At 41.5% G+C, this 14,068-nt stretch overlaps 1 protein-coding gene and 1 long non-coding RNA gene across 3 annotated transcripts in view; one reads left to right on the top strand and one right to left on the bottom strand.

The window, feature by feature from the left end:
• LOC132575213 (uncharacterized) overlaps positions 1 to 965 on the top strand; it is a 112,334-nt gene extending 111,369 nt beyond the window's left edge. Inside the window, exon 3 of the long non-coding RNA XR_009555663.1 lies at positions 611 to 965. This is a non-coding gene — a long non-coding RNA (uncharacterized LOC132575213). The remainder of the gene's footprint in view (positions 1 to 610) is intronic.
• LOC132575212 (transmembrane protein 68-like) overlaps positions 1 to 14,068 on the bottom strand; it is a 38,799-nt gene that overhangs the window by 11,760 nt on the left and 12,971 nt on the right. For both annotated transcript variants that reach the window (XM_060243787.1, XM_060243788.1), the window contains exon 3: positions 1,215 to 1,379. In XM_060243787.1, coding sequence (XP_060099770.1) covers positions 1,215 to 1,379 — 165 coding nt within the window. The remainder of the gene's footprint in view (positions 1 to 1,214; positions 1,380 to 14,068) is intronic.

Genomic DNA, 14,068 nt, shown 5'->3' with positions numbered 1-14,068 from the left:
CTGTGGAGGGACTCACATCTCTCTAGGCTGATCTTTAAAAGCCAGAGAGATGCCAATGAGGGCAGGCTTGTCTTAACTCCAGGTAGTGAACGATCAAGCTGGAGCAAGGAGGATAGTCATAGTCTCACAGATTCAATGCCTGCTCAATTAATAACAAAATAACCAGTAAAAATATAACCCACAATTCAACAATAACTTTTTAGAAAGCCTTGGGCAAATTCCTGCAAGCTTTTTCTATTGCTCAATGTCAAATTGAGATTGAGGAACAGAACAATGATTCAGCTCAGCTCAATTTATTGCTATATTGTTTTTACGTACTTAATTGAAAACCAGTTTGAAAGAGGTGTAGAATATTTATTATATTATTATATACAGAATGTTATTGGTACAAATTGGTACAATCCAAAACAGAGTTACAGCCTTCTAAGCTTATTGGTTTCAATGGACTTGGAAGGCTGTAACTCTTCTAAGGATTCCACTGAATGTCCCATATGCTCATAACATCTTAGAACACAAATTAGATTTCCTACACATTCCCACTGAAAACATTTATTTCTTTTATATTATTCTAAGCCTTGCTTTTGTTTGTGCCATTGTTTTTCCATTGCAGAAGAGGTCCTCTGCTATGCAGTACATGTGCTGCTTTTTTGGCTGATTGAAGAATATTGATGAACAGACGCATGTAGCACCAGAGGAACACACTGAACTACCGGCTATCACCTTTGCAGTGGAAAATAACAGTTCTGTGGATAAGTGGAACTATTTTGGGTGAGCAATCTAAAAAGATTTTTGACTTTTGAATAAAACTATGCCAGGTTACAGGCTGCTTGGCAAAACTGTTCAGTGTCAAGAATAGTTTGTCATGTGGTATGAGGAGCTGCTGTTCATGAAACTCCAGCCTAGTGTTTGTGGCTGGTTGGCCTACAGTTTCATGTAAAAATCAAAATAAATGATAATACAGTAAACATGATGTTTGGATTTTGATGTAATTACAGATGTCACCATTGGGAATAGCCTCACTTTCAAAAGACTTGAGCAACTGAGCAGAAGTGAACTCAGAATGTAGTGATATCATTCATAGATGTCAGTCCTTCACACCTTGGGCTGCTGTTGAACTAAAACATTATCAAAAAGTACCCATCTTGCTGGACCCAAAGGTTATTGACATGCTTCCTTGGTCTGTAATCTTTAGAGAATTAGCAAATTGGTATCACCTGGCAGTTTAAAAACAAAACGATCAACCACTGTACGACAAAATATCTTCTTTTGAAGAAAGAGCCTTGATATAAAGAAAATATAGTCTACAGGAAGCGCAGCGTGGTAATAAATGACAAGAGCTGGTCCATCTGGTACATTTTCTAGACCATGTAGTTCGTAACCTGTTTTGGATACAAAGCAGAATAATGTTATTGATATATGGCAATAATAAGATTCAGTCTCACAAGAAGTTACATAAGGAATATCCTGCTGGATCAGATCAAAATTCATCCTGTTCTCCACAGTAGTCAAGCAATAGAAAACCTACTAGTTGGACATGGAAGTTAAAACAATTGGTGTTCAGAGGTAAATTACCCTAAATATGAGAAGTCTTTTTAGCCATTATGATTAATAGGCATTGATAGATTTATCAATGATTTTTTCTAATCTTATACAACCATTTTAATTAATGACAATTGTATGTATCCAATCATCCTCTACCAGAATGGCATTTCTTTTGTGGAAGATGGAAGGGTGATTTTTGCCAATTTTCCTGTCTGACTGCAGATTCCAACTTTGCCCCCCTTGCTATTGCTTTAGGTCCAATGACCCCAGGAACAAAATTGGAGGGGGGAATCAGTGGGCTATAGGAGAAAGTTCCATTCTGCGACATACATTAATTGAAACTATAGCACAGTTCAATATATAATTATGTGTTGAGTGAAGAAGTACTTTTTTTGCTATCTTGAGTCTACTGCTCATCACCTTCATTGCATATTCCTGAGTTCTAGAGGGGGGAAAATGTTTTTATTCACATACTCCAAACCCAGGGTGGCCAAACTTGCTTAATGTAAGAGCCTCATAGCATAAACATCAGATGTATGAAAGAAGGAAGGAAGGAAAATAGATGGGAAGGAGAGGTGGAAAGGAAGCAACTTAAATTCATTCTCTTAGCCTCCGAGTGGCTTGGCTTGGAGAAGTGATTTAAAGAAAAGAAAAAAAAACCTCCAAGCTGGCTGATGGGGCAGTGGGGGCTTTGAGAACCACACAATATGTGTGAAATAGCCACTTGTGGCTCCCAAGTGGCAGGTTGGCCACCCCTGCTCTATCCCATATACAGTTCTTGAAGCTGTTCCTTGATAGTCTCCCCCTCCCACCAAAAAAAGCATCAAATGCACATTACAATTCTTTAGTCATTTTGTTGTCTTTTTCTTCATCTTTTCCATCTCTATTATATTTTTTTTATTCGGAGTGACCAGAATAATATTCAAAAAAGTTCAGGGACAAAAAATCTGCTGTCCACCCCTGGACCAAAGGAGTCCAGGTTGCTTTTGACACGAGCCAGGGCCTTCTTGGTGGCAGCACCAGAGTTATGGAATGCTCTCCCAGAGGCCATGAGGGCCCTGTGGGACCTTCCTACGTTCTGCATGGCCTGTAAGACCAAACTGTTTCGACAGTCCTTCGAAGCTTAAAGAGAGCTGCCACCTGACATCAGTTAGAGTATCCGGTGTCCAACCGTCTGAAAAGCAGAACTGCCAACATAGTAATTGTACAGCACTGTGGAATAGTTTTAAATTTTAACTGTATTGATGTTTTATAGATTTTATTGACTTACTGTTTTAAACTAATGTTGTGAGCCACCCTGAGTCCGCTTGCGGAGAGGGTGGGATAGAAGTGTAATGTAAATAAATAAAATTTTGCCTCTTTATGTCTCATGCCCAACTGAGACTATTTGCACCGAGCTGTCAACACAAGCCCAAGATCTCTTTCCTCATCAGTCACAAGCACTTTGAACCTCAACTGTGTATCTATATATTTAAAATCAGGATTTTTTCTTCAGTGTGCATCATTTTATATATACTTGTCCTGAAGCTCATTTGCCACATTTGTGTCCTCTCACCCAGATTTGAAATACCATTTTGACATGGAACCACACTTTGCCTAATCACTCTTTTCCAGTCTAATCTACCGCACAGTATTGTTGGGAGGGTAAAACAGAGGAGAGGAGAATGATGTCAGCTGTCTTGGAAATAAATAAGCAGGGTATAAATATATAAATAAATTAATACATTCTGCTGTATGTTGCTCAATCAGTTACAAATCCGTTAAAGGACCAATTGGATTACCCTCTTACTGCTGTTTTCTTGGAAATTTTGGTGAAGTTTTTTTCAAAAGGGCTTTTGTTAAGTATAGAGAGATAATATCTACCAGATCAGCCTTAGATCTGGTAGATCTATCTATCTATCTATCTATCTATCTATCTATCTATCTATCTATCTATCTATCTATCTATCTATCTATCTATCTATCTATCTATCCATCCATCCATCCATCCATCCATCCATCCATCCATCCAGTACTGCACATATGGCTTTTGCCTTAAGCAGAATCAACCTTAGTTGTGTAATCTACCTTGAGTCTCAATGAGAAAGGCAGATTATAAATGAAGTAAATAAATAATAAATTATCCACATTCTTGTACACCCAGAGGTTGGTAAACTCAGGCATTTATTTGCAGAAAGCAAGTTACTTGGTAGGGCTTTATTTTACTTCTATATGCTTAATAATTCAGTGTTTTATAACGGCCATCGGTACACATGTTAAACTATCCCCTTGTAATTTCTTGACCTCTCCCTTAATTACTTTTTAAACATTGGTGCTAATGTTTCTCCTGGTAAGAGAGACAATTTTAGTTAAAAGATTCCGTGGTTTTGTTAAGAGATCATCAATATCATGTTTGAGTTCTTTAAGATTCCCAGTGTATGCCTGCCAGACCCAGTGATTTGATAGGTTTTATTTTTTCTATTTGCCCTAGGATTTCATCACTTCTGTTTGTCTCTTTTAGACACCATCCCTGAAAATAATGGTTGTGACCAGGCCTCATTTTCAGTGGGAGCTCACAGGAGCACAGCTCCTGAACCTTTCTGAGAGTTCCTCCTCCTCCTTCTGAGAGTTCCACCTCCTTGTCCATTGAATAGTTATGTGCAGCTGCATAACAATCCCTGCATGAGCTCCACCACCTATTTTTCTACAAAATGACCCCTGGCTGTGACATATAATTATTTAATATATTTTATAGTAAAGATTTATTCAAGTTATCTTCATCTTTAGCATCCAATCACCCAACATTCATATATTTAAAGAATTTTTGATGTTAACATATTTATCAATAAACTCCTCAGATACTATTGTTTATTGCCTTTTAAAGCTTCCGTGATACTGTTTTTCATAGTACAGCCAAACTGTAATTTAACTTGAAAGGGTTAACTATATAACAGTGTAAGTAGGAGTTGAAGATAAAGCTAGAGTTTAGAATCAATGTGTAGGACTACATTGGGGAGTAGATCTCTACCTCCTGACTGAGGGGGCCCAAATGAACCTTAATCCCCCATCATCACCATCCAGTATTCAATCACTGTGATAAGTCAGTCATGTAATAGGTGGATCCAGATACCTGACTTGGCTATATAAGGAAATAGGGCAGCTATCTAGGCATACTTTGCTAGAGAACCAAATTCTACAAGAACAAGGGACACCCAGTTTCAAAGTACTATACCACCAGAGATAAAGAGTTTTGGGAAATAATATGAGATACTGGTAAATTAAACATCTGTGTGAATTTAGCAATATAGTTAGGAAGCCAGGACACTAGAGTATCTAACCTTATACTACAGAAAACTTCAGAATAAATCCACACACCTTAACTTTTTAATGTAAATGCTTCCTAGTCTAGACAGGGCCAGCTCCCCTGCTAGGCAAACTAGGTAGTTGCCTAGGGCGCCAGCCTCCACCTACGAAGCAACTGCCTAATTTGCCCCCCTCCGCATCTCCTCTTCCTCCCTTCCCCACCTCATGTTAATTTCAAAGCCAGAACGGGCTCTAGCACCGTGTTCCGGCTATCTAAGGCCCTTCCCCCTCCTCCTCCCTCCCTTCCCCACTGCATGTTAATTTCAAAGCCCCATGATCATAAAAACCACACTGCGGGGCTGCGCTCCCAGTCTGTCAGAGGCAGTGTCCTGAAAGGACGGTCCCGCTGCTGCTGACTCCTTCCCTCCCCACTTCCTAGATGATCAAGAAGAGTTAGCTCAGCAGCAGTGGGACCACCCTTTCAGGACGCTGCTCCTGACAGACTGAGAGCGAGGCCCCGCAGCATGTTTTTTTCAATTGTGGGGGGGTGGGTTGAAATTAACATGTGTTGGTCCGCCAGTGGGGAAGGGAGGAGGAGGAGGCAGGGGGGCTTTAGATAGCCGGAACGCGGCACTAGAGCCCATTCTGGCTTTGAAATTAATATGCTGTGGGGGAGGAGGAGGAGGTGCAGGGGGAGGGGGGCCATGGAGTAGGGGGGCACCAGGCAGCGAGTCGGCCTAGGGCACCATGGGGTGTTGGGCCGCCCCTGTTCCTAGACAAAAGCTAGCTATACCGCAAAGGTACAGAGGCTATCCAGAGAAGTGTACAATATCAGGTGTATGGGAAGATATAGAGGGAGCATATAGCTTGGAACATTAATTTCCTGCCACTTGAAGAACAGATGTGATGTTTTCTTGAGATACTGACTTAGAGAAGCTGACCAAGGCAGAGAAGTATGCAGATGAGTGCTTCAGGAACCTTCTTGAAGTGTACTGCTCACATTTTGATGTCTCTCACACTATCTCATAGAATAAGGGTGCCTACATGAGAGGGAGAAATCATCCATTGGAACAGACTCTTTGATGAAGATCTGATTATTTTATGGATATGTAATGTATACTTTGTATTGTGGACATAACATGCTATCCAGATAGAGTGTTCAGTAGTGCAAGGGAAGGAGACACTGGTCATGGGCATTCTGGTAACAATGATATTGAAAAATTGTTCTTGAAGAGAAATTAAGGTTGCTAAGGAGGAGGATAAATCGCTATATGTTCTACTGCACAGGAGAACTAGGTAGATAAAAATATAAATTACCATTGATCTTTTTTTCTGCATAGATTATTAACTTTACTTGTCTCTTGTATGGTTTCAAAATCACTTCGTTGCAGTCTCTATCATATTTAACTGATAGCATAACAGAGAAAGTTACTCAGAATCTTTACTGCCCCCCCCCCCAATATTACTATCTCATCATCCCATATTATTGCAGAGCTTTGTTGTTTGCAAGACTGAACATTATACCTACAATGGTTTTACCAAGAAATTTTTAAACAAGTCCTACACTGACAGAATCTCCCTTTGTGGCCTTAACAGGATTGATACAACCTTTCATGCTTTGCTGGAATGCAAATGTTTTGAGATTATGAGGGATTATTATTTTAAGCCTTTATTCAACCATTCATGCTCCAGAAACCCTAGCTCTTTTGCTCAGTGATAAGGATCCTAAGATCACGCTAGCACAGGGGTGGCTAAACTACAGCTTGGGAGTCACATGTGGCTCTTTCACATGTACTGTGTGGCTCTCAAAACCCCCACTGCCCCATTGGCCAGCTTGGAGAAGGCATTTCTCTCGTTAAATTGCTTCTCTGAACCAAGTTAAAGTTGCTTTCTTTCCACATCTCCCTTAACCCATCTATTTGTCTGCCTTCCTCCCTCCCTCTCTCCCTCCCTCCCTTCCTGTCCTGGGCTTTCAAACATCTGACATTCATGTGTTGCGGCTCTCAAACATCTGACATTTATTCTATGTGGCTTTTATGTTGACCCCTGCTCTAGCAACTGCAAAATTTGTCTCAGTCCTTTTAGCCCTTGCATCAAAAAAATAAGAAATAAGTGTCTTCCGCTGCTCAAGATCTGTGAATCAGTGAGCTTCTAAGGACACAAAGAGAAAGAAAATAATTTTTAAGGTAATTTAGGGGAAATGTTCTGAGGAATGAGATCAATATTCTCATGGCATTTTGTATTCTTAGTTGATCCCAATACTACTGATTAATGGGACTGATATAACCCATCTGTAGTGGTTTTGCAATAGGAAATAGAATATTTTGCTTGCAGTTAAGAAAACTCTTTAAAAGTATGGCATGCTTACAGTAATGTTACATTGAAGATAACAATTTATATGATTAATGTTTATTGCTGTAATGGACGTGGCTGGGCATATACTTCACCTGGTTTTGTCAGTACAGCAAGGGAACAGTGAGGTATGAGAGAAGTGTCTTTCTTCATACATCTCTCCAACTGGCAGAATTTAAATTTGTGGAAACTCCATCCCCTTAATGTTCACTTCCATTGTTGCTCGAGGTTAATTCAAATGGTTGCCAAGTGACCTTTGGCAGTTTTCTATAACTGGATAGTTCGGTTGATCCTCTTGTTCAGTGGTTATTTGAGTGGTTGATACATTTGCACCTGTGTTCTCTTACATGGATATTATCATTATATTGTTTGGTCACTAGGTGACACTGTATTTGGTTAGGTCAGGGGTGGCCAATGGTAGCTCTCCAGATGTTTTTTGCCTACAACTCCCATCAGCCCCAGCCAGCATGGCCAATGGCTGGGGCTGATGGGAGTTGTAGGCAAAAAAAATCTGGAGAGCTACTGTTGGCCACCCCTGGGTTAGGTGCTTAAAGGCTTTGGGCAACTTATCTGACAAATGAAAGCACTAAACTGCTGCAATCACTACACCCTTTGGGAGATTCTGTTTTCAGTTTTTTCCATCTGGAATGACAGTTGCTTCTATGATTTTCTGAAGGAAGATGGCATATAATAATAATAATAATAATAATAATAATAATAATAATAATAATAATAATAATAATAATAATAATAAATTATTTATACCCCGCCCTCCCCGCCGAGGCAGGCTCATATACAAAGGACTCATTGTATTCATGCATGGCATTCTAATATGTGGTGGCACATTGATGGGAGACAATGATGAAACACTGGCTACTGTCTAGAATAAAACCTGGCTCAAGTTATAGGAGTTATTCAAGTTAAATGAATTTTTGTCAAGAAGAAATAGAGTTCTTGGAACCAGTAATTACACAATAATGGAAAAAGTCATGCACAGGTAAGGTACTTGGTATCAGAAAGCAGACTGACATTCCAGACTGGAGATCTTTTTCTGGGAATAGTGAACTATCTATGTCAAAATATTTTAACATCTGCTACTGAAATCTACCACTTCCTGGGTCTGGGTATCAGCTCAAGAAACTACCTTCACAGAGTTAAAAGATATTATCTGTAATGCTGAGGTGGAATGTTAAAATAGCTGCATGATTCAGAGTGGAAGCCAGTTACTTTCTGTTCCTGAATCTGTAGAGAAGCAGAAAAAAACTAATGCACAAATCAATATGAGCCCCGGAGGTTGTTACATTCAGCCACCCAAGATCTTCTGACCATCCCTGGCCCAAAGGACATCTGCCTTGCTTCAACCAGGGCCAGGGCTTTTTTGGCCCTGGCCCCAACCTTATTTAGCTATACCATCTAACCGGCCTCCCAACGGTGACTACTATCTGGATTGGAGGAAATCGGGCCAATATAGCTGGCATCTTCAGACACGTAAAATAAGTGTCTACCTTATCCACGCTGCCTTAACTTACATTAAATCCAAGCTATTGGCTCCACTGTCAATTGTCTTAAACTTTTAATATGTTTTAATTATTTTACTGTTTATCTATTGATGTATTGTTAGTTTTTAACTGTTTGATATGTTGGAATCTGCCCTGAGCCCTTATGGGAAAGGACGGAATACAAATCCACATAAATAAATAAATACAATACAATACCTTGCCAGTGTCTGGACATGCAGAACTTTTCAAAAGGTATCTGCATGGCATACATTCATAATTCTTCCAAACTATAAACATTTGGTAACCTTCATGCAAGGAAAGGCTTCAGACCAAGTGCCATTAGAGTACCAATGTTGTTTGATTAGAATGATGAGATTCAATCCAAAAGTAGAATAGGCTGCTGGAAACAGATTTGTCATAACAGATACCTTATCACAAAGCTCTACAATATAAGTAGTTCATAAGCTTGGGGGGGGGGGGGCAGAAGGAGAAAAAGATTTAGACCGATTTCGCATGAGGCTTGTTCCGAGAAGAGAGTCCTTTTGCTCCTGGGGCTTCTCTCCATTTTCGCACAAGTTGCCCCAGAGCTGCGAGTTGGCGTGGCGCTCTTCTACAGCAAGCAGGATCCTCTTCCAAGTGGTTTCTGCTTGCCATGGAAGAATGCCACGCCAACTCACAGCTCCGGGGCAACTTGTATGAAAATTGAGAGAAGCAATGGAATCAAAAGGGCTCTCCACTTGGAACAAGTCCTAGTGCAAAACTGGTCTAACATTCCTAGTGCACATGCTGTCTTCCCAGGATCTAAGCAGCTATGCAAGCAGACCCATAACTTCAAAAAGTCTTACGTTAGATAAGGAGATGACTTAAGTATCTTGTATACTCTAGAGATTAATATGAAGTACTTTTCTGACCATAGGCAACTGAGTGAATTGGAAGAGAACTGTAATGCCCTACAACATTCCATGAGGAAAATAAAATCCACAAGGAACATCAAGGCCAACCTAAATGTGCAGAGGCAGTGAAGCAGACAGTGTCATGGTGGCCTGTTATTTGGAATGAAATTAAGAAGAATTGACTACACCAGAAGAAATAAATGAACACAACACAAGGAACCTTTGATCACTACTGCATTAACCATTAAACCTTGGGAAAAGGTTAGCAGCCAAGCATTGTGGACAGAGCAGTCTATGTTTAATTGATTGCTGAGAATTATTAATATAAACATATTAAGATACTCCCTTTGCCTGACATCACCTGTCATAGGGCTGTTGCTCAACTAAAGAACACCTTTGTTTTGGCATTCCAGATGAACTTGTGACTGATGATGCAACCTAATTCACAGGACTAGAATTTCAGCCATTCCCTACATCCTACAGCTTCACCCTTATTTCTAGTACTATCCTCAACCTAACAGAGAAGCAGAGAAAAAAGTACAGACTGCAAATGAAATCTTGCAACAGAATGATCCACATATTGCCCTTTAAGATAGCAGTTAACATTGTTATTAGTTCCTAGCTATAGCCCAGCAGAACTGTCAACAGGAAAACATATAACCCATTTTTATTCTGGCAAAAGGGTATCCTTTCAGATTACCATACTGGAAGAGGTTGTGAATATTTCTATAACTGCCATAACTCAGTACAAGATTTACAGTCCTAAGAGCCAGGAAAAATGTTTCTATAAAGCTTAATGGAGAAAGGGCAAGGCAAACTTTAGCTAGTATACATGGGGGGGGGGGCGTATTGAACACCCAGGTCACGTGTGGTCAATAATACAATGATGTATGTACTCACATTTCACTCGCTGTTTGAGTTATTCAAACATTTTCAGATATAGAGATGAGTGGTTAACAGAGCTATGTTTTCTCTTTAAACAAAAGTTGAAGATATTTATCTGGTTAAGTCATTAGGTGACACTGCAATTAGTTATAGACTAAATGGAATTGGGAGTTCCTGGTTGCCATTTTATTCCCATTTTATGTATGTATTTATTTAAAACATTTTTATGCTGTCTTTCCAACAGTTCAGGGTCCTCAAGGTGGTGAACAGCCAGACTATCACAACTAACTTTATATATGTATGTATCACAAATCAGGAAAATAGGGTGTTCTCTAGGCTTTTTCAAAATGCCTGCCAAGCTAAGCCTGTTAGACCCTGTGGTGTTCCAGATAGCTGGAGGCCATAAAATGACAAGGATGGCTGCTAAAGCAGTCTCAGAACAAATATGCTATGAAGCTACTCCAAGCCATCCAGTGATTTTGGGATCTCATGAGGCTCTAGTTGTCCCATGTTTTTCAGCATCTACGTGAAACCTGGCAGAGGTCATTCAGAGATTTCAAGTAAGGTTCCATCAATATAAGAAAGATACAAGGCTCTACTTCTCTTCAGCTAAATAAGATCGACTGAATCATTGCCTAGAAACAATAATAGTTTGGGTGAGGTAAATAAACTGGAGTTTTAGAAAAAACTGGACAGTTATTAACTACTTGTTTTAAATGGCATAGCTCTCCTGATGATGAAGATCCCCAGCATGGAGGTTCTACTTGATCCACCTTTGATTGAGGACACTCATGGGATCTGTGGGACACAGTGCATTTAGCCAACCTTCAGTTAGTGTAGCAGCTGCATCCTTTCCTGAACAGAAATAATCTGGCCACAGTCATTCATGGTTTGGTCACTTCAGAATTAGACAGCTGTGGCACTCTCCACATAGGCCTGCCATTGGTCCAAAAAGGTGCATCTCTAATGCTGATGGATATAACCTTCAGTGCTTGCGTTACATTTGTGCTCTTACAATGTGCTCACAATTGTACTTACTATTTTAATGCCCCCAAGTAAAACAGATTGGAAGACTGTGTTATTTATCCTCCATCCCTGAAAATGCAGACACCACTTAAATGCAATTTTAGGATTTACACGCATCAGTATAAATACAGCCTTGATTCACCGGGAGTCACTCACCGTGGTCTGGAAGGTGGGCAAAGCAGTGGAAGCTTGCCTTGCAGCCTTGTGCTGCCCACAGGCTTTGGGGGCCAGCTGCATGGATTGGTCTGCTGCATAAGCCAATGTGGCTGGAGCAGGCATAGGAAGTGGTGCCTCATGCCTTTAAAAATCCACTCCCTAGCTTGCTTGCCCTCTCTTTGGTTCTTCAAATTTCCCCTGTTCTGTGGTTTCCTCCCTGTTCTGTGGTTTTAGTGCAATGGGTTTTTCTGGTTTGCTCATCATGTTTTCCTGTATTCTGCTGTTTTATGCTACTTCATCATCACAGCTTGGGGATGGATCCTTTGTGAGGGAAAGATGTGCCAATGTGCTTGCCTCTCTTGTTTTGAGGGTGGAGCCACTCAAGACTCATGCCCAGTTTGGGGGCTGCCAGCTGGCTTCCACCACCAGGCGACAAGGAAACAGGCAGAGGCAAAGCACCCATATGGATCTCAGGTCTTGTCACTCTATAGTTTTATCCCCCAGCAGGCAGGCTGTGGGTGGGGGGGATGTAATTAGGCAACCAGGCGGGTCACCTGATGTTTGGATGCATCTCCATGCTCTTTTTTATTGTAAACAATAAAGCTGTAGCCATATATTTTATCCAAACATAGATTTTTGGGGGGGAGGGGGTCTTCTACCTCATCACCCTTTTATCCTCCCTAGACCCACAGTTATATATCACTATTGTAGGGTGATCATATAAGCAGCTAAAGAAATATTCAGGGGGAAGAAGATACCCTGACTTCAGGTCTGGAGAAAAGAAAGGATAGCTAATACCTAATGAAATGTGTTTATTTTATTTATTTATTTATTTATTTGATTTATACCCCGCCCTCCCCGCCGAAGCAGGCTCAGGGCGGCTTACAGCATAAAATCCCAGAAACAATAAAATTAATAAGTATTAAAAATACATATTCGGTAATAAATAACAATGATTAAAACAGTTAAAACAATTAAAACAGAAAAACAGACTATTAAATTGGCGCTATTCTGATGGTGACAGCCTTCTTCCACAGCTCTTAAATACCGGTGCCAGTCAATTGTATGCCAGCCGGAAGAAGACAGTTTTGCAGGCCTTGTGGAACTGCACCAGGTTCCGCAAGGCCCTCACTTCATCTGGTAGTTGGTTCCACCAGCAGGGGGCTATGATTGAGAAGGCCCTGTCTCTAGTTGATTTCAATCAAGCCTCCTTCAGCCCAGGGATTATTAACAGATTTTGTGATCCCAATCTAAGTACTCTCTGGGGAACATGTGGGGAGAGATGGTCCCTAAGGTATGCAGGTCCTAGGCCATATAGGGCTTTAAAGGTAATAACCAGCACCTTGTAATGAACCCGGTATACTATTGGCAGCTAGTGCAGTTCCCGGAGTCCTGGGTGAATGTGCTCCCGCCTAGGAAGCCCCAGTAACAGCTGGGCAGCCACATTCTGCATTAGCTGCAACTTCTGGGTTCAGCACAAGGGCAGCCCCATGTAGAGGACATTACAGTAGTCCAACATCGAGGTGACCATTGCATGGATCACTGTTGCCAGGTTACCTTGCTCCAGGAAGGGGACCAACTACCTTGCCCGCCTAAGATGGAAAAACGCAGATTTAGCAGTGGCTGCTATCTGGGCCTCCATTGTCAAGGTAGGCTCCAGTAGTACCCCCAAGCTCTGAGTCAAAGGCCGATAGGGGGATTTCCCTTCCGGGACCACCATGACTCAAGCAAAGGACCTCTGTCTTCACTGGATTAAGCTTCAATCTACTCAGCCTAAGCCATCCAGCCATGGCTTGTAGCGGCAGGTCCAAATTTTCTGGGACACCGTCAGGCCATACATCCATCAGTAGATAGAGCTGGGTGTCATCAGCGTACTGGTGACAACCCAACCCATACCTCCAGGTGATCTGGGCAAGGGAGCGCATGTAGATGTTGAACATCGGGGAGAGCACCGCCCTCTGAGGCACCCTGCAATCAAGCACATGTCTCCGGAACAGTTCACCCCCAATCGCCACCCTTTGTCCTTGACCATCAAGGAAAGAGGAAAGCCATTGCAAGGCCAGTCCCTGAATCCCTGCGTCGGCAAGATGGCAGGTCAGCAACCGATGGTCGACTGTATCGAATGCTGTCAATAGGTCCAACAACATCAGTACCACCGAGCCGCCTCGATCCAGATGCCGTTGGAGGTCATCCACCAGGGCAACCAGCACTGTCTCCGTCCCATGGCCTGGGCGAAAGCCGGACTGGTGGGGGTCTAAAACAGAAGCATCATCCAGAAAGCTCTGTAACTGCAGCGCCACTGCCCTCTCAATAATTTTACCCAAAAAGATTACATTCGAGACCGGCCGGTAATGTGCCAATTTAGCCAGGTCTAATGTTGATTTTTTTCAGGAGATGGCAGACCACAGACTCTTTTAAGAGGTGTTGGAAAAT

The sequence above is a fragment of the Heteronotia binoei genome, chromosome 7 (assembly GCF_032191835.1).
Source record: "Heteronotia binoei isolate CCM8104 ecotype False Entrance Well chromosome 7, APGP_CSIRO_Hbin_v1, whole genome shotgun sequence".
In the NCBI taxonomy this organism is placed as follows: Eukaryota; Metazoa; Chordata; class Lepidosauria; order Squamata; family Gekkonidae; genus Heteronotia; species Heteronotia binoei.
Note: the sequence above shows the minus strand (reverse complement) of the source record. Positions and strands in the feature narration are given on the sequence as shown.